Genomic DNA, 19,574 nt, shown 5'->3' on the forward strand with positions numbered 1-19,574 from the left:
GGCCCCTGGATCCGGGTGAGCCTGGGTCCCGGGTCCGGGTGAGGCCGCGGGCCCCTGGATCCGGGTGGGCCTGGCCCCGGGTCCGGGGGGGGCCGCGGGCCCCTGGATCCGGGTGAGCCTGGCCCCGGGTCCGGGTGAGACCGCGGGCCCCTGGATCCGGGTGAGCCTGGGTCCCGGGTCCGGGTGAGGCCGCGGGCCCCTGGATCCGGGTGGGCCTGGCCCCGGGTCCGGGGGGGGCCGCGGGCCCCTGGATCCGGGTGAGCCTGGCCCCGGGTCCGGGTGAGGCCGCGGGCCCCTGGATCCGGGTGAGCCTGGCCCCGGGTCCGGGCGAGGCCGCGGGTCCCTGGATCCGGGTGAGCCTGGCCCCGGGTCCGGGCGAGGCCGCGGGCCCCTGGATCCGGGTGAGCCTGGGCCCCGGGTCCGGGCGAGGCCGCGGGCCCCTGGCTCCGGGTGAGCCTGGGTCCCGGGTTCGGGTGAGCCTGGCCCCGGGTCCGGGTGAGGCCGTGGGCCCCTGGATCCGGGTGAGCCTGGCCCCGGGTCCGGGTGAGGCCGTGGGCCCCTGGATCCGGGTGAGCCTGGGTCCCGGGTCCAGGTGAGGCCGTGGGCCCCTGGATCCGGGTGAGCCTGGCCCCGGGTCCGGGTGAGACCGTGGGCCCCTGGATCCGGGTGAGCCTGGGTCCCGGGTCCGGGTGAGGCCGCGGGCCCCTGGATCCGGGTGAGCCTGGCCCCGGGTCCGGGGGGGGCCGCGGGCCCCTGGATCCGGGTGAGCCTGGCCCCGGGTCCGGGTGAGACCGTGGGCCCCTGGATCCGGGTGAGCCTGGGTCCCGGGTCCGGGTGAGGCCGCGGGCCCCTGGATCCGGGTGGGCCTGGCCCCGGGTCCGGGGGCGGCCGCGGGCCCCTGGATCCAGGTGAGCCTGGCCCCGGGTCCGGGTGAGGCCGCGGGCCCTTGGATCCGGGTGAGCCTGGCCCCGGGTCCGGGTGAGGCCGTGGGTCCCTGGATCCGGGTGAGCCTGGCCCCGGGTCCGGGTGAGGCCGTGGGCCCCTGGATCCGGGTGAGCCTGGCCCCGGGTCTGGGTGAGGCCGTGGGCCCCTGGATCCGGGTGAATCAGTGCCCCTGGGTCCGGCCGAGACCAAACCAGAGGGAGTCGGACCTGCATTACCACCATTTGTCCACCATCCAGAGCTGAGGGGTCAGTGCCGACATGTACTCATAGGGAACTGGTGGACATTGATATTGGGTCTCAAAAGAACTGTTGGTCCAGAAAGAAACTCACTACAGACTGATTCATTTGCCTGTCAGCATAACTATTATTGCTCGTCGCACATTCAATTCTTATAAGTATATCTCTAGTGACACATGATTTCGCTCATCTAGGGGAAATGATGAACAACATAGACTGATGAACAAGAACAGAACCAGAAACAAGGAGGCATCGATCGGACTATCGGGCCTCAGAGGGAGGATAGGGGAGGGTGGGGGGAGGGGGGAGAGATCAACCAAAGGTCTTGTGTGCATGCATATGAGCCCAACCAATGCTTAAGTTCAACAGAGGGTTGGGGCATCCAAGGGGAGGGGTGTGGGATGGGAATGGGGGGATGAGGACAAATATGTGACACCTTAATCAATAAAGAAATTTAAAAAAATAAAAAAATAAAAAAATAAAAAAAAAAAAAAAAAGATGGGCAAAGGACCTAGACACTTCTCCAAATAAGACATACAGATAGCCAAGAGACAAATTAAAAAATGCTTAGTCACTGATCTTCAGAGATGCAAATGAAAATAATAATGAACCTGGCCGGAGGTGCTCAGTGGTTAAGCATCGACTTATGAACCAGGAGATCACAGTTCAATTCCTGGTCAGGACACACACATACCTGGGCTGTGGGCTCGATCCCCATTGGGGGTTTGTGCAGGAGGCAGCTGATCAATGATTCTCATCAATGTTTCTCTCTCGTCCCTCCCTCTCTGAAATCAGTAAAATGTTTTTAAAAAATGACAATGAAGTATCACTTCACACCTGTCAGAATGGCTACCATCAACAAATCAAATGACAAAGTGCTGGTGAGGATGTGGAGAAAAGGGAATCCTGCTGGTGGAATGCAAACTGGTGCAGCCATTATGGAAAATAGTATGGAGTTTCCTCAAAAAATTAAATATGGGACTGCCATTTGACCCAGTGATCCCACTTCTAGGAATATATCCTAAGAAATCTGAAACACAAATCAAAAAGGATGTATGTTCATAGCAGCGCAATTTATAATAGCTATGATCTGGAAACAGCCCACGTGCCCATCAGTAGTAGATGAGTGGATAAGGTGTGGTACATTTACACAATAGAATACTATGCAGCAGTAAAAAAGAAGGATCTCTTGCCCTTTGAGACAGCATGGAGGAACCTGGAAAGTATTATGCTAAGCAAAATAAGCCATTCAGAGAAAGAGAAGTATCACATGCTCACACTTATATGTGGAATCTAATGAACAAAATAGATCCAGAATGATAGACACATAGAATAGACTGCGGAGTCTCAGAGGGAAGGCAGGGTGTGTAGGTGGGTAGAAAGAGATCCACCAAAGAGCTTGTATGCATATATGCATAACCCACCAACACAGACCATAGGGTAGTGAAGGCCTGGGGGAGAGGCGGGGGAGGGGCTAAAAGAGGTCATGGGAGGGGAAGGGGGCATAAGTAACACTTTCAACAATAAAGATTTAATCTTTAAAAATCTAAATAAAGGCAGTCAACCTGTTTTAGTTTTTAATACGTAGTCAATGTTTGCTGAATGATGATGTCTAAACGTTTGTGAGCTCCTAGGAGTGTCTGGCACACATTAATTCTTGAGCTTTAAATCACACTATCTGGCGCTAAAGGTTAAAATCAGAATGGGCTCCATCTCTCAAATCAGTCTCCCTCATTGGAGAGCTCAAACTAGTAAGACTTCGGAAGCATTCTGGAACTTTTTAATTTGTCAAGAACTTATTAAAAGGTTTATCACTTATCATCACTATCACTATAGCCATAAAAGAACACCTTGCAAGTAAATGGGTAAAGAAAACTATTCAGAATAACGCATAATTCCTTCTCCAGAAAGGTAGACACATTGTAAAATATTTTACAAAGTTTTTGTAGTGTATTAAAATGACGGTAGAACATCTTATTTCACGACAGTCCATTATGTAACCTTTTTCTAGTTTAACGGTTGGTATAAATGTGAGTTTCGGAATGGCAGTTACGTTTTTTTCAATCAGTCCTGGGTGATCTCAGCAGCTGAGGAGAACAAACCGCCCGCTTCCAGCCACTTCTCCCTACGGAAGGCAGGCAGGTCCGGGTGGTCACCGCCAGGGAGGGCAGCTCGAGGCCCGAGGGCCCAACCGGGAGCGGGAGGAGCTGAGCTGCGAGCGAGGCCACTCCACCACGACCCCAAACACCCGCGAACGGGTGATGGCCTCCGAAAACAGACGTGGGGACCGAGTGCGGGCAGGGCTCCTGAAGCGAAAAGGAGGCGGTTCACCCACAATTCCCACCGGAGCTGACACCTCCAATCGCCGCAACTCGCCATTCCGAGCTAGCCCGGCACAAGATGGCGGCGCGTCACATGACCAACGTGATGACGTAGGACGGCGAACGGCACGGAGGCACAGCCTTAACCTCGCCCCCCACGCTCCCTCAGTTTTGACCCCCTCCCTTCCCCGCCCCCGGCCTGGTTGCAGATCATGCCGCCAGTGGCGGCCCCGACTGCCGAGGAAACGGTAGCCTAGGACAGTTGGCTGTTAGGTGACACTGACTCTCCCCGCCCCGCCGGGCGTTTAAGAGGCACGTCCCCCGCCGCGTGACGGGGTGGGGAACTAGGTAGTAAATTCGGAGCCACCTGGGAGGGGGGAGTGGAAGTTCCCGCCCCGGAGAGCGGCGAGGCGACAGCCACAGGTAAGCGGGGGACGGGGGTGGGGCGTGCTCCCGAGCCCCCGGGCCGGGGGAGGGTGCGGGGACGCCGCGCTGCGGGGGCGCCGAGCTGGGCAGCTCGCCGGCTGGGGGGTCGCGCCCGGGCGGCCGCGGTGGGGGAGGGGCGCGGAGGGCGCTCGGCGGAAGGGGGCGGGCTCGCCCGCTGTCCCCCGGCCTCGCGCGCTTCCGGTTCTCGCGCCTCGGCCGCGCCGTTTCCCCGCTGTGGTGGGTCTCCTCCTCCCCTCCCCGCGGCCCCCCATCGGGGTAAACCCGGAGACCTCCCGCCGCGGGGTGGCTTTCGCCTCGGAAGCCGCCCTCCCACGGTTCTAGGCGAGTGCCCTCGGCGGAAGGTCTTGCGGTTGGCGCGGGGCGCCGGGGGGAGGGCGGCGTGGCCGTGGCGTTCGCGCGTTGTTGGCGGAGCGCGGCCCGGGACCGGTTATCTCCTCCGGGGAGCCCACGGCAGCGCACCGGGCGCCCTCGGGGTGCCAGGCCCCAGGTCGGCCCGCCGTGCGGGGCAGGAACGGCCCTTATACCGTCGTCGACTTCACAGTCGAGTGGGGAGACAGTAAAATAATCAGACAGACACATAAAACAGTAACGGAAAGGTGCAGGTGATGAGCGAGGAAGGAGGGTGTGGACTGACCGGAGATCGTCTGTTCCCTCTGGACAGACGACGAAGCCGAGGAGACGTCTTTGATTTCTCTCCCCCTGTATCAAAAACTAAGAATGGTACTTCAGAGCGTCAGCTGGGCCGTGCAGCGGCAGCACAGTCGCTTTTGGATTGTTGTGGATGTTAGAGAATGTCTGCTCGCTTAGTTAGCTTTTGAGGAGCAGTGGGCTAATGGTCATTGAGAGCCTTGACCTTCGGAAGCTTTTTCAGCATAGATTGGGCGAGCATCTTTGTCCAACTGGCCTCTTTTGGGATAAGAGTTTTTACTCTGTGTTTGCAAAATGTATTTTATCCTGAGACTTCTGTTACCAACAGAACAGAGAGATGCCGTTTTATTAAAATGCTATTTTTCTTATATACTAAAGTGTGCAGTCACCTCTGGCTCAGTCAGAATAATTCTTTTGTTCTAAAGCTGAATATATTAGCTCTATTATTTGTAGATATCCTTTAAGGTTATGTTTGCTCTGTGATACATCTGACAGTACTACTATATCACCAGTAGGAGGTAGTCCCATCTAAAAATACTTTTAAAATGCTTTTTTATTTTTTATGTGCTTTTTTCCATTTACTTACAATGAATTTCCAACTCTATCATAGGGGTGTTTTTTTGTGCCTGTATTGTCCTGTTCCTAAGGCTGGGTTGAGATAATTGTCCAAACATATTTAACCATTGTTTCTATCAGTTTTGAGTAGGTAAACTGAACTAAACACATTGATTTATTCAACAGTAATAAATGTGTAAGATATTAGTGTTATATAGGGAACAGGATATGGTCTTTGACTCCCTGGAGCTTGCATTCCTGTGGGGTATAGAGGAGGCAATTAAATACTGTGATAAGTGCCAGGAGAAGAGGGGGAACATGTGCTGTGGTTATACATTACTGCCAGAGCTTCTAAACCAGCCTAAGGGAGTTAGGAAAGTTTGCCCTGAAGAATAACTCATAGGAATAGGTCACATGAAGAGAAGGGGGATAGTGTTTCTGGCAGAGGGAATCCTATATAATAAAGAGGTAATATGCAAATTGACCCTCACGCCCTCACAAGATGGCTGCCTATGACCAGGCCAGCAGCAGGGTTAGTGAGGGACCACCAAACGACTGAACAAGCAGGCTGCGTGGGGCTACCAGGGCGGGGGGGGGGCGCGTTAGGGGCTACTGGGCTGGCAGGGGGGGGCAGTTCGGGGCGACCAGGTTGGCAGGGGTGACCAGGCTGGCGGGTGGGGGAAGGGCAGTTAGGGGCAACCAGGCAGGCAGGCAAGTGAGCGATTAGGAGCCAGTGGTCCAGGATTGTGAGAGGGATGTCCGACCACTGGTTTAGGCCTGGGTATCGGACATCCCTCAAGGGGTCCCGGATTGGAGAGGATGCAGGCTGGGCTGAGGGCCCCCCCCCCCATGCACGAATTTTGTGCACCGGGCCTCTAGTAGTATATAAAATCCTGAAGGTGAGAGAAAGTGAGGCAGGCACATTTGAAGATCTGAAAGAAATTCAATATGACTAAGAGAAGCAATTTTGAGGGGAGATCATGAATTCAGTTATGGAAATGGTGAGCAAGAGACACCTTGCCGCAAGCTTTCTCATAATTCAACATCCTCTCTAGGTGAGGAACTAAGACTCTCTTCATTCATCATATGAGAAGACTACACTGTATTTGTTGATGTTTACTATTTACTGTAAATGTGAGGGTCTCTGCTGGGCACAAAACATACATTTACATCAGTGATGGGCAACCTTTTGAGCTTGGTGTGTCGTAGGAGTGTGGGTGGGGTGGAAGAGGGTATGGGGGGTAAATTGTGATGATAAATAAAAGTTTTAAAAAAGACTAAGGGAAACCGACATGCCAATAAACGCAGTTCAGAGTGTTAAGAAACCTCCTTAGAAATATCTGCAAGGCACAGTGGAAGCATTAAGAAAGGAGGGACCATAATGGAACATAATGTTTGGGATGTAACTTGAAAACAAGTTTGCCAGGTGGACGAGTTGGGAATGTGAGAGTAGAGGGGCAATGCAGAATAAAAGAACATAGACTTTGGATTAAAACAGTTCTTGCCTCAGGTCTTGCATTCACATCTTACTGTGAGATCCACAGTAAATGACAATTTCTTTGAGCCTCAATTTAGGGAATCCAACAGATAATATATTTAAAAGCTCCTAGTGTCTAGCACATAATGTTTTTTTTTCTTTGAAAGTTTCCTCTAAGGTACTATGCTTTGCCCTTGCTGGTTAGCTCAGTTGGTTAGATAGAACATCATCCCAATTTCAAGGTTTCGGGTACCATCTCCCATCAGAGCACATACAAGAAGTAACAATGAATGCATAAATAAGTGGAACAACATGTTTCTCTCTGTCCCTTCCTATCTCTATTAAAAAAAAAAAAGTACCATGCCTTTACTTATATTTCTCACTATGTCATCAGCAAGATCACATCACAGCCTGCTGCTATCTCTCAGCTCCCCAAATACTTGGTACTTTTGAAGCTGTTTCACTGCCTGCCATGTGATTCTGCCCCACTTGAGGTTGTCTCATCTTAAGCTTCCAGCAGCTGCCCAGGGCTTACTTTACTTAAGTGCCTTTGTACACATAAAATTTATTGTGTGTTGAGCAAGTTTTTAGCAGATGTTTATCTTAACCTCAGTTTTAGGAATAATAAGTAAAAATAAGTGAACAACTAAAGGTTATATTCTGATAACACTAAAATACAGCAATTGTTTGTTTGTTTGTTTTTTAAATATATTTTATTGATTTTTTACAGAGAGGAAGAGAGAGGGATAGAGAGTTAGAAACATCGATGAGAGAGAAACATCGATCAGCTGCCTCCTGCACACTCCCCACTGGGGATGTGCCTGCAAACCAAGGTACATGCCCTTGACCGGAATCGAACCTGTGACCCTTCAGTCCGCAGGCCAACGCTCTAGCCACTGAGCCAAACCGGTTTCGGCCAGCAATTGTTTATAATGAGATGAAACTATAAAGCTGTTTTCATTTGGGGGGAAAAGAAGCCGATTCCTCTTTTTTTTTAAGGGATTATAAATTTTTTAGGTCGTCTGGTAAATCTGATGGACTGAGCCCCAAAATAGCGCCAGCCAAAACTGATTCCTCTTTAAAAAAATCATTGAAAATAAGTTTTCTTCTTTTCTATAGGAAATACAGTATAGTTGTAATAATTGTCCAAGATGTTATTTGCTAACTGTAGGAAATGTTTGTTGTTTTGTTGATCATGTTAGTTTCCGTTAGATATAGGATTTCTTAATGTTAGGGAGGGAAAATCAGTGAGTCACAGTGGAACAAACAGAAGAGTACCATTTCCAGTAATTTAACAAGGTTTTAAAATTTATTTCAGTACTTTAGCACTACATCTTTTTTCTTCTTTACTCTATATTCTAACCATGTCTTCTGAAATGAAGTGTTTAAAAGTCTACTTCACTAGAAATAGTAGAAAATATGTAATTCTATCTTTGGCGCTGTCTGTATATTTACTTTGTGGAATTACACTTGTATTAGTGTAGATGAAAAAAATCATGGCACTGGACTATTATGTAGGCTTAAAAGCAGTTGAAGAAAGAACAAAGGAAATACTAGATGAATTTGTCAAAATCAAAAGTTTTAAAATAGCCTTGGCTGGTGCGGCTGTTGGTTCAAGCTTTGTCCCATACACCTAAAGGTTGCAGTTTGATCCCCAGTACAGTATGTTTCTGTCCTCTCTCTCCCTCCCTCTCTCTCTCTCTCTTTCTCTCTTTCTCTTTCTCAACCTGTCTTTCTCTTTCTTTCCTCCCCCTCTTCCTCTCCCTTTCTCTCCCTAAAAATCAGTAAAAGCATATAAAAACTTTTTAAAATAGGCATGGTTAAATCATATTGAGAAAGTATTTGTATCAACATAATAGAAATAAAATTTATATGAAGACCCCTGGCTGGTGTGGCTCAGTTGGTTGGAGCATCATCTCATACCCTGAAAGGCTGCAGGTTTGATTCACAGGACCCATATCTAGGTTGCGGGTTCCATTCCTGGTTGAGACGTGTGCATGGTCAACCGATCAATGTTATGTTCCTCTTTCTCTTTTTCCCTCTCCCTCTCTAAAAAAATCAATGGCCTTAGTGGTTTGGCTCAGTGAATAGAGCGACGGCCTGCAGACTGAAGGGTCCCAAGTTCGATTCCAGTAAATGGCGCATGCCTGGGTTGCAGGCTCGATCCCCAGTAGGGGGCATGCAAGAGACAGCCAATCAATGATTCTCTCTCATTGATGTTTCTGTCTCGCCTTTCCTCTCTCTGAACTCAATAAAAAATAATTTTAAAAAATCAGTGAAAACATGTCCTCACATGAGGATTAAAATAAATTTATATGAACAAATAATGTAGGCTAATAAGGAAAACACTAACTTCTGGTAGGTAGATGGACAAATAATATGAACAGATAGCTCACAGAACTAATGAATATATACCTAGAAGTGGGATTATTGGATCAAATAGTAATTCTATCTTTTAATTTTTTGAGGAACCACCATACTGCTTTTCACAGCAGCTGCAACATTTTACATTCCCACTACAGTGCACAAATGTTCCAATTTCTCAATATCCTCACCAATACATTTTCTTTGTTGTTTGTTTTATATTAGCCATCCTAATGGATATGAGGTGGTAGCTCATTGTAGTTTTGACTTGGCATTTTCCTAATAAGTGATATTAAGCATCCTTTCATATGCTTGCAGGCTAACCCTTTCTTTTTTTCTTTATTATGTCATTGCACAAAACCACAAAAACCTTAAATTCTACCCAATTTTTTTTACCAGTCTTTTTCTAAGTAGTTCTTCATTTGACATATTACATCTCGTATAACCCATTTATTCTCATTCTTATTTTTTTAAATAAATCTTTATTGTTCAGATTATTACAGTTGTTCCTCTTTTTCCCCCCCATAGCTCCCATCCACCCGGTTCCCACCCCACTTCCACTGTCCTCATCCATAGGTGTACGATTTTTGTCCAGTCTCTTTCCGCACCCCCCACACCTCTTCCCCCCCCCCCGAGAATTGTCAGTCCACTCCCTTTCTATGCCCCTGATTCTATTATATTCACGAGTTTATACTGTTCATCAGATTTTTTATTCACTTGATTTTTAGATTCACTTGTTGATAGATATATATTTGTTGTTCATAATTTTTTATCTTTACCTTTTTCTTCTTCTTCCTCTTCTTAAAGAATATCTTTCAGCATTTCATATAATACTGGTTTGGCGGTGATGAACTCCTTTAGCTTTTTCTTATCTGTGAAGCTCTTTATCTGACCTTCAATTCTGAATGATAGCTTTGCTGGGTAGAGTAATCTTTGTTGTAGGTTCTTGCTATTCATCACTTTGAACATTTCTTGCCTTTCCCGACTGGCCTGCATAATTTCTGTTAAGAAATCAGCTGACAATCGTATGGGTACTCCCTTGTAGGTAACTAACTGTTTTTCTCTTGCTACTTTTAAGATTCTCTCTTTGTCTTTTGCTCTTGGCATTTTAATTATGATGTGTCTTGGTGTGGTCCTCTTTGGATTCCTTTTGTTTGGGGTTCTCTGTGCTTCCTGGACTTGTAAGTCTATTTCTTTCACCAGGTGGGAAAGTTTTCTGTCATTATTTCTTCAAATAGGTTTTCAATATCTTGCTCTCTCTTCTTCTGGCACCCCCATAATTCGGATGTTGGTGCGCTTGAAGTTGTCCCAGAGGCTCCTTACACTATCTCAGTGGTCGGCACTCATTAGTCAACAGAGCCAAATATCAACAGTACAAGGATTGAAATTTCTTTTGAGAGCCAAATTTTTTAAACTTAAACTTCTTCTAAATTATTTCTTCAAAATAGACTCGCCCAGGCCGTGGTATTTTATGGAAGAGCCACACTCAAGGGGCCAAAGAGCCGCATGTGGCTCGCGAGCTGCAATTTGCCGACCACAGCACTATCTTCATATTTTTGGATTCTTTTTTCTTTTTGCTTTTCCAGTTGGGTGTTTTTTGCTTCTTTGTATTTCAAATCTTTGACTTGATTCTTGCAATCCTCTAGTCTGCTGTTGGATCTCTTGTATATTATTCTTTATTTCAGTCAGTGTATGCTTAATTTCTCATTGGTCCTTTTTCATATCCTTGAAGGTCTCACTAAATTTATCGGCCTTTTCTAGAACATTCTTGAAAAACCTGCCGAAACCAGTTTGGCTCAGTGGATAGAGCGTCGGCCTGCGGACTCAAGGGTCCCAGGTTCGATTCCGGTCAAGGGCATGTACCTTGGTTGCGGGCACATCCCCAGTAGGGGGTGTGCAAGAGGCAGCTGATCGATGTTTCTCTCTCATCGATGTTTCTAACTCTCTATCCCTCTCTCTTCCTCTCTGTAAAAAAATCAATAAAATATATTTTAAAAAAAAGAAAAAGAAAAACCTTATAACCGTGGTTTTGAACTCTATATCCAGTAGTTTGCTTTCCTCCGTTTCTGTCATTTGTGACCTGGTTCTTTGTCTCCGCATTTTGGCTGCTTCCCTGAGTTGATAGAGTGGCTTTGTGTGCTAGGTGTCCTATAGGGCCCAGTGGCTCAGCCTCCCCAGTTACCTGAGGTGGTCACTCTTGGTGCACCCCTGTGTGGGCTGTGTGCACAGTTCTGTTGTAGTTAAGACTTGATTGTTGTTGGTATCACTGGGAGGAATTGACCTCCAGGCCAATTGGCTGTGAGGATCAGTTGTGTCTATGATGGGAGGACTTCTGTGCTGGAGACACCCTTATGGGGCAAGACTTGCTTCAGTGGGGCTTTGGTGCTCACTGAGTCTGCCCCCTGAGGGTGTCCCTTATGGATCTGTGGAGTTGTAATCTGGATGGTCCCACTCTCACCACTGGGTACACTGGCTCTTGGATCTTCAAGGAGGTGCTAATTTAGCCTCTGCCTGAGGCCACCCAGCAGGAGCTACAGAGAGATCTGCAGATTCCTTTTTTTTGTTTGGGGTTTGGAGGTGCCCAGATGAGGCCCAGCTGTGAAGCAATGCAAGCTGCTGGGAGCCTAGGGCCTTTTTTTTGGATGTTCTGGGTCTCTCTCACCCAGCTGCTGTTTGTTAGGTAATTTTAGATTGCAAAGGGCCAAGACATTCATATGCAAAAGCCTCTGCGCACATCTTGGGTGAGGCAGGGTCTCAGGGAATCCACAGGGCAGAGCAAACAGCAATGGTTGATCCTCAGCCCTGCCCTAAGAGGCCCGGGTCTCAGTGTCCCGCGGTATTCGCTGCAAGCACCTCTGAGAGAAAGCCGCCCTCGAGTTCCGCCTGCTGCTAGACAGTCCACTTTCTCCCCTTATTAGTCTGGGTCTCCAGAGTCTATCCCGGAACTGGAGTTCAGAGCAGTCGGGAGCTTGTGTCTCCCTCCCGATTGAGAAAGACAACTGCGTACTCAGTTGCCAGCCCTTTCCGCATGCATGCCTCCATACCTCTGCACTTTACTTCTGCAGCTCATCTGAGTCTCAGTGTGCTTTTCTCTTCCCTTCTAGTTGTAGAATTTCCACTCAACCAGCCTTCCTGTGGTTCTGGATGATGGCCGTTTTGTCTTTTAGTTGTAGTTTTGAAGTGGTTGTGCAAGGCAGCAATTTCAAGTGTTAACCTATGCCGCCATCTTGGTTTCTCTCCTATTCTCATTCTTAACCAGCTGCCATATCCTGCAGTTGATTAGATCAGCTAGATTTTTTGAGCCTCCTTGGGTATAGATTTATTTAGTTATTTAGTTAGTTCAACTTCTACTTAATAAATTTTCTACATAAAACTGTATGTGCAATTAGAAACTGTCCCTAGGCTAGAGAAAGGAATGCTGTGCTATGTCCATGGACAGGAAGACTATCATCCTATATAATAAAACCCTAATATGCAAATCGACTGAGCAGTGGAATGACCAGTTGCTATGATGCGCACTGACCACTAGGGGGCAGATGCTCAATGCAGGAGCTACCCCCTGGTGGTCGGTGCCCTCCCACGGGGAGTGCCGCTCAGCCAGAAGCCGGGCTCACAGTTGGTGAGTGCAGCACTGGTGGCAGGACCCTCTCCTGCCTCCGCAGCAGTGCTAAGGACCTCTCAGGGGATGTCCGCCTGCCAGCTTAGGCCTCTTCCCCCCAGGACCGGACTGCAAGAGGGCACAGGCCAGGCTGAGGGACCCCCTTTCTCCCTCCAGTGCATCAATGTCGTGCACCGGGCCTCTAGTACTTAATAATATGTAAGGAAAAGTCTTCTTTTTTAAGATCCTCACCCAAGGATATTTTTCCACTGATTTTTTTTTTTTTTTTTTTTCACAGAAAGAGTAGAAGAGAGAGGGAAAGACAGAAATATCAATGTTGGAGAAACACATGGATTGATTGCCTTCTGCACAGCACATCCAGGGCCCTGGTGGGGGAGGAACCTACAACCACAATATGAGTCCTTGATTGGCATTGAACCTGGGACTGTTCAGTCCGCAGGCTGACGCTCTATCGACAGCCTAACTGGCTAGGGCATCCCAATTCTCTTTAATGGAGGCAACCAAGTTATCAATTCTTACACAACTGTGCAGTGTACTATATATATTCTATAGCACTTTTCATTAAGATCCTATACTTAGATTGCTACACTCCCATAGCAGAGTTGTGGGAACATATTGAGTCTGGTTAAATTGAGCTCAGCCCATCACATAGAAAAGCTTTGTCTTGTTTCACTGAAAATGTATGCATGTTAAGAAAAGAAATGTCCTCAGATTTCCTGAAAATGATTAGAAAGCATCTTTTAACTGACTTTTTTTCTTTACAGTTGATTATGGAAGAGTCCCACAAGAGTAACACTTCAGAGACAGCACCTCAGCCTGGTTCAACAGTTCAAGGAGCTCATATTTCTCATATTGCTCAACAGGTAAGGCAAGGACCAGCCAACATATTGAGCCAGTTAGGAATATTTTATATGCAGATTAATCGGTTGTTTCAGATCTCTAATAACTAATGTTTTAAAAAGAACCAAGCCAAAAACAAAAAACCAAACTATAAAGTGTTGAAATACATGGGAGGTAGATTTTATTTAAATAGTAGTGTCCCGGTGCACGGATTCGTGCACATTGAAAGGAGATTAATTAGAAGAAATATTTTAATATTGCTATTCACCCTTTCTCTATAATAGAAGTGTCAACCAAATTCACGATCGACAATGACAGATCTGAGCACACGCTTGTGATTGGCGCCAGCAAGAGCTTTATATGTATTGCGCATGTGCGAGTTAACTTAGCCTTTTATATATGTAGAATAAACTTGCTTAATTAGACCTGCTTTTTGATTTAGCTAAATTTTTTCCAGCCCAGTGAAGCACCCCAACTTCTCTTCAGGTAATTGTCAGCAACACAGCAGTAATTATCAACATGAAGCACATTATTATTGTACTAGTAGATCACACAGGGAGAACAAAGGGTTTACCTGTAGTAGTGTTTGACTATATTCTGCGCAGATAAAACCTGAAGTCATTTTCAAGTTCGACCATTTCTTACTTCTTTTCAGTTCGACCATTTCTTACTTCTTTTCAGTTGGGTCAAGTTTCTAAACTTTCTAAATCTCTGATTTCTGGCAAATGAAAAGAAAATAGGATTCCACCGAGTCTCCTATCTACCTACTCCAGGACTTCTGTGAGGATCAAATGAGATAAGGCATGTGAAAATGCTTCACAAACATTTGGTTAAAGTGTGAAATGTTTGCACGTGGTTATAAAGCAAGTTGTGTTCCTGGGCTGAAGAAACTCCAAGGAGCCTAGTCGCTAGGGAGAGGAAGCTGGGTATTGCTATGTGACGCCATTACCCAGCACCCACAGTGACCGTTCCGGGCTGGGCTGGGCTGAGCTGTGGGCCGCATTTTGCACCATTGGGTCTTGGCAGCGTTGGCTGCAGTTTGGTGTGCTGTTGCTCCAGGGTGGTGGCGGGGCCTGTGTCCCATTTGGGGGAAGCTGAATGTTGGTTTGTTGGCACCAGGTCTGTGGTGCTGTTTATTTTTAAAAGGCCAGTGTGCGTCATGGCAGCTCCTGCGTTGAGCTTCTGCCCCCTGGTGGTCAGTGTGCATCATAGCCACCAGCCGGACAGACATTTAGCCTTTTATATATAGACTAGGGGCCCGGTGCACGAAATTCGTACACTGGGGGTGTTTTCTCAGCCCAGCCTGCCCCCTCTCACATACTGGGAGCCCTCAGGGGATGCCCCCATAAGGAGCGGGCCTAAGCCGCAGTCTGGCCTCCCTTTGTGAGAGACAACCGGGCTGATCAGGGAAAGGCACCAGCCCCATCACCCCGCTGCTGGAGCCACTGCCAGTCACCGCAGCCACCAAGGTGTTTTTATCAACACGGACTCCAGTCCCTTCACCAAGAAAAAATGACAACTTTCTTTAGGCATTTTCAAGATGTGTCTCTCATAGAATATGACATTTCTTTCTTTCTTTTTTTTTTTTTATCCTCACCTGAGTATATGTTTCCATTGACTTTTAGAGAATGTGAAAGAGAAAGGGAAAGACAGAGACATCAAAGAGAGAGGAATTACTTACATTGGTTGCCTCCTGCATGAGCCCTGACCTGGGCCCCAGCCAGGGAGGAGCCTGTAACTTAGGTACATGGCCTTGATCAGAATCTAACCTGGACTCTGCGGTTGGCAAACCTAGGCATTATCTACTGAGCCAAACCGTGTAGGGCAGGTTATGACATTTCTTAGCCCTCCAGCAGTGGACCTTCGTTTTTTCCCCCAGGAGTGTGGTGGAAAAGCCCTAGATCACCTTTTTGGATTCTTCTACCCAAGTTACTAAGAATATTACCAGTGGTATACAGGGAGCTTAGCCAATGAGCGGTCAGAAAATGTATTTCCTCTGTAGTTCACACCTATCTCCTGTGATCTCCGGCTCCGCCCCTGCCAAGGCCTAAAGCCTCCAGCCCTTGGCAGGGGATCCCCAGCTGGCTCAATTGCCAGGCTCCGCCACTGGCCAAGGCCTCAAGCGTCTGTTTGAGGCTCGGACCCTGGGCAGGGACCCCCAGCTGGTTCCAATCGCCTGCAGGGACCCCCAGCTGGTGCAATCGTCCTGCTCCACCCCCAGCCAAGGCCGCAAGCCTCTGGCAGAGGCTTGGGCTCTGGGCAGGGACCCCCAGCTGGCTCCGATCGCCCGCAGGGGACCCCAGCTTGCTCTGATTGCCAGGCTCTGCCCCAGCGGCCAAGGCTGCAAGCCTCTGGCTGAGGCTTGGGCTCTAGGCAGGGACCCCCAGCTGGCTCTGATCACCGGGCTCCACCCCCAGCCAAGGCTGCAAGCCTCTGGCTGAGGCTAGGGCCTTGGGCAGGGACCCCCAGCTGGCTCTGATCGCCGGGCTCCACCCCCAGCCAAGGCTGCAAGCCTCTGGCTGAGGCTTGGGCCTTGGGCAGGGACCCCCAGCTGGCTCAATCACCCGGCTCCACCCCTAGCCAAGACTGCAAGCCTCTGGCTGAGGCTTGGGCCCTGGTCAGGGGACCCCAGCTGGCTCCGCTCGCCCGGCTCCACCTGCAGCCAAGGCCTAAAGCCTCTGTTTGAGGCTCGGGCCCTGGGCAGGGACCCCAGCTGGCTCCAGTCCCCTGCAGGGACCCCCAGCTGGTGCAGTCGCCTGGCTTCACCCAAGGTCAAGGCCACAAGCCTCTGGCCGAGGCTTGGGCTCTGGACGGGGACCCCCAGCTGGCTCCCAACGCCAGGCTCCGCCCCAATGGCCAAGGCTTGGGCTCTGGGCAGGGACCCCCAGCTGGCTCCCATTGCACACAGGGGACCCCAGCTGGCTCCCAACGCCAGGCTCCGCCCCAACGGCCAAGGCTGCAAGCCTCTGGCCGAGGCTTGGGCTCTGGGCAGGTACCCGCAGCTGGCTCTGATCGCCCCGCTCTGCCCCCAGCCAAGGCCTCAAGCCTCTGGCCAAGGCTTGGGCCCTGGTCAGGGACCCCCAGCTGGCTCCAATCACCGCAGGGGATCCCAGCTGGTTCCAATGGCCCAGCTCCGCCCCCAGCCAATGCCGCAAGCCTCTGTTTGAGGCTTGGGCCCTGGGCAGGGACCCCCAGCTGGCTCCGATCGCCTGCAGGGGACCCCAGCTGGCTCTGATCGCCTGTGGGGGACCCCAGCTGGCTCCTATCTTCCCCTCTGATCTTCGGCTCCAATCGCCCAGTTCCAACCAAGGCCCCTCTCCAAGGCTGCAGCCATCTTGGTTGGGTGTATTTGCGTATTCGCTTTCTGATTGGCTGGTGGGTGTGGCTTGTGAGTGTAGCGGAGTGATGATTTGCATATTATTGTTTTATTAGATAGGAGGATCTTGTCAAGATCATTCAGTTTTCTTTTATATAATGTATATTTAATGTTGTAGGTAGTTTTCCAAACTTGAAGAAGTAAATTTCATTTTATGTGGCGGATGATTTAGATTTTTTCAGACCAATTTTGTTGCTGCATAAAGAAAGTGAAAAAATATTTGGCTTATTACACTAATTGAAACAGACTATTAGTTTCAGGAGTAGATTTTCAGTTCAGTAGATTTATTGTGGGTATATAGAAAATATTTTTGTTGAACTGGAAAATAGTCATATTCATTAGAGGATTTAAATGGACAGGCATGCATACTGCAGAACTGAAGTTCTTATTTTTATTTATTTATATATTTTTATTGATATCAGAGAGGAAGGGAGAGAGAAAAAGAGATAGAAACATCAATTATGAGAATCATTGATAGGCTGCTTCCTGCACGCCCCCTACTAGGAATCGAGCCCTCAACCCAGGCATGTGCCCTTGACTGGAATCGAACCCAGGATTCTTCAGTCCACAGGCTGGCTTTTTATCCACTGAGCCAAATTGGCTAGGGCAGAACTGATGTTTTTAAATTTCAAATTGTCTGATCCATGCACCTGACTCAGTTCAAGGGAAACACCTGGCAGGATTTGTTGCCAGTGGGGAGATATGAACATTTAAGCAAAAAGTAGAAATTTGGAAAACTTTTATTCATCATTGTGAACTTGACAGCTTCCCAATACTTACAAACTATTTTAACAAAGGCATGTGTGGGTAGAAGATCCATTCAGAGCATAAGATAGACCAATGGATTTTAATGTTAGCAGAGTAAACAAAGTTCAGATTGTACATTGTAAACAAACTTTAAGAAACTACAGACTGTCAAGTTTTGATGTGGTATCAAAGAAGAATATTTACAATTACCTGAAAAGACTATTAAAACACTCCTCTCCTCAACCAAAATAACATATGGTAACATATTTAATGTAGAAGCAGTAAGAGAATTTAGCCATTTTCTATTAACTCAAACATTAAGGAGATTTGAAAAAATGTAAAGCAATGTTATTTCTCTCACTAATTTTGGGGAGAAATTTAGTTGTTTTAATGAAAATATTTTATTTATGCTAACTTATAATGGATTTATGGTTGTTATTTTAAAATGAACTTAAATATTTTTTAAATTTCTACTTTAACTTTACATGAAGTATTGGTAGATAAAAACCCATATAAATAAAAGTTCTTTGACGTCATTAATAATGATTAAGAGTGTAAAAGGGTCTTGAGACCAAAAAGTTTGAGAAACAGAGACCTAAAGGGTCAGTCTTTCAAGCTTGATGCATCCTTCTCTATTATTCGGCTATATCTGTGAAGAACAACAGTATCTTCTCCAGGTGGTGCTGGAAGAACAATAGATGGAGTCTTCCAGTTACGTTTCTGTTATTAGAGCCCTTCACGGAAATGTTCTAATTCAGTTAGCTTACTTAACTGTATCTCAGTTATTTTGGTTACCTGTGAATGTATTCCAAGTTTCCTTAGAAACATATTTACAGTGAGGTAGAATAAGTACATTTCTAGGTAGTAAATAGTTGTATAATGATTTTTAAAAATAATGTCACTGATTTTACATTCAAGGTATTCTTGTGGCTTGACGGTTAGACTCTAAATTTTGTAAGGAAACAGTATCTAATATAGAATATTTATTCAATCATTTAGTTTTAGCTGGGAGTACAGCAGTGAACAAAAGTATCAGCTCTCATGGAACTTACATTCTGGTTTTGGGGATACAGGCAATAAAATGAGTATCAGTTGGCAGGATATGCTGTGGAGACTAATAAAACAAGGTAGGAAAAATAGGGAGTTATTGGTGGGGACCGTGGGGCTTGACTTTTTATCGAAGATAGTGAGAGAAGTCCTGTCTGTGGGAATACCTCTTCAGTTATATGGACCAACAATTGTAAAACTCTGAGACTGACAGGCACTTGACATGGTTAAGGAATAGCAAGGAAGCCAGTGTGGTGGAAGAGGGATGAATGAGGAGTGATACGAAATGAGGCAGAGGAGGGGGGTGGAAGGGGAGAGTGTCAGATAATGTAGGACTTATGTGCGACTGTAAGATTTTTGGTTTTAAATCTGGGTGAGATGGGAACCTTTGGAGTATTTTGAGTAAAAACATTATCTGACTGATATTTTAGTTGGATCAGTCTGGCTGCTTTTTGAAAGTGGAAGCAGGAAAACCAGTTAGGAGGCAGTTACAACAAAGTGCATGGAGACAGTAGTGGCTTGGACCATTGTGGTAACAGTGGTACTGAGATCAAGTTAGTGTCTCCATATGATTTGTTTGTAAAGCCAACAGTGATTGCTTTTAAATTCAATATGGGTTTTAGAGATAAAAAAGGAGTTAAGATTGACTACAGTTTTTGGCTTGAATAACTAAGAATGGAGTTGCCATTTATTGACATGGACGACACTGGAGCATGTTTTTCTTTTCTTTTTGAGGAGATGTTAGCAATTAGGAGTTTGGCTTGTAACGTTTATGTTACTATCTGTATTAATTTTCTATGTTACAAAACAAGTTACCACAAATTTAGGGCTTAAAACACACATTTATTATCTCACAGTTTCTGTGGAGTCAGGCATGTCTTAGCTGGATCTCTGCTTCAGAGTTTCACCAGGTTACAAGCAAGGTAGCTAGGGCTGGGTTCATATCAGGACG

The 19,574-nt window shown here is 47.3% G+C and overlaps 1 protein-coding gene across 4 annotated transcripts in view; it reads left to right on the forward strand.

Moving 5' to 3' along the window:
• Positions 1-3,224: 3,224 nt before the first annotated feature.
• The window catches only part of ATF1 (activating transcription factor 1), a 76,614-nt gene continuing 60,264 nt past the window's right edge, over positions 3,225-19,574 (forward strand). Inside the window, exons 1-2 of one of the 4 annotated variants that reach the window (XM_079774653.1) lie at positions 3,225-3,925; positions 13,377-13,475. In XM_079774653.1, coding sequence (XP_079630779.1) covers positions 13,383-13,475 — 93 coding nt within the window. In that variant the 5' untranslated portion in view covers positions 3,225-3,925; positions 13,377-13,382. The remainder of the gene's footprint in view (positions 3,926-13,376; positions 13,476-19,574) is intronic. The other 3 variants (XM_079774654.1, XM_079774651.1, XM_079774652.1) reach the window with 3 other exon arrangements.

This window comes from Cnephaeus nilssonii (genome assembly GCF_951640355.1).
Source record: "Cnephaeus nilssonii genome assembly, chromosome: 6".
Lineage (NCBI taxonomy): Eukaryota > Metazoa > Chordata > Mammalia > Chiroptera > Vespertilionidae > Cnephaeus > Cnephaeus nilssonii.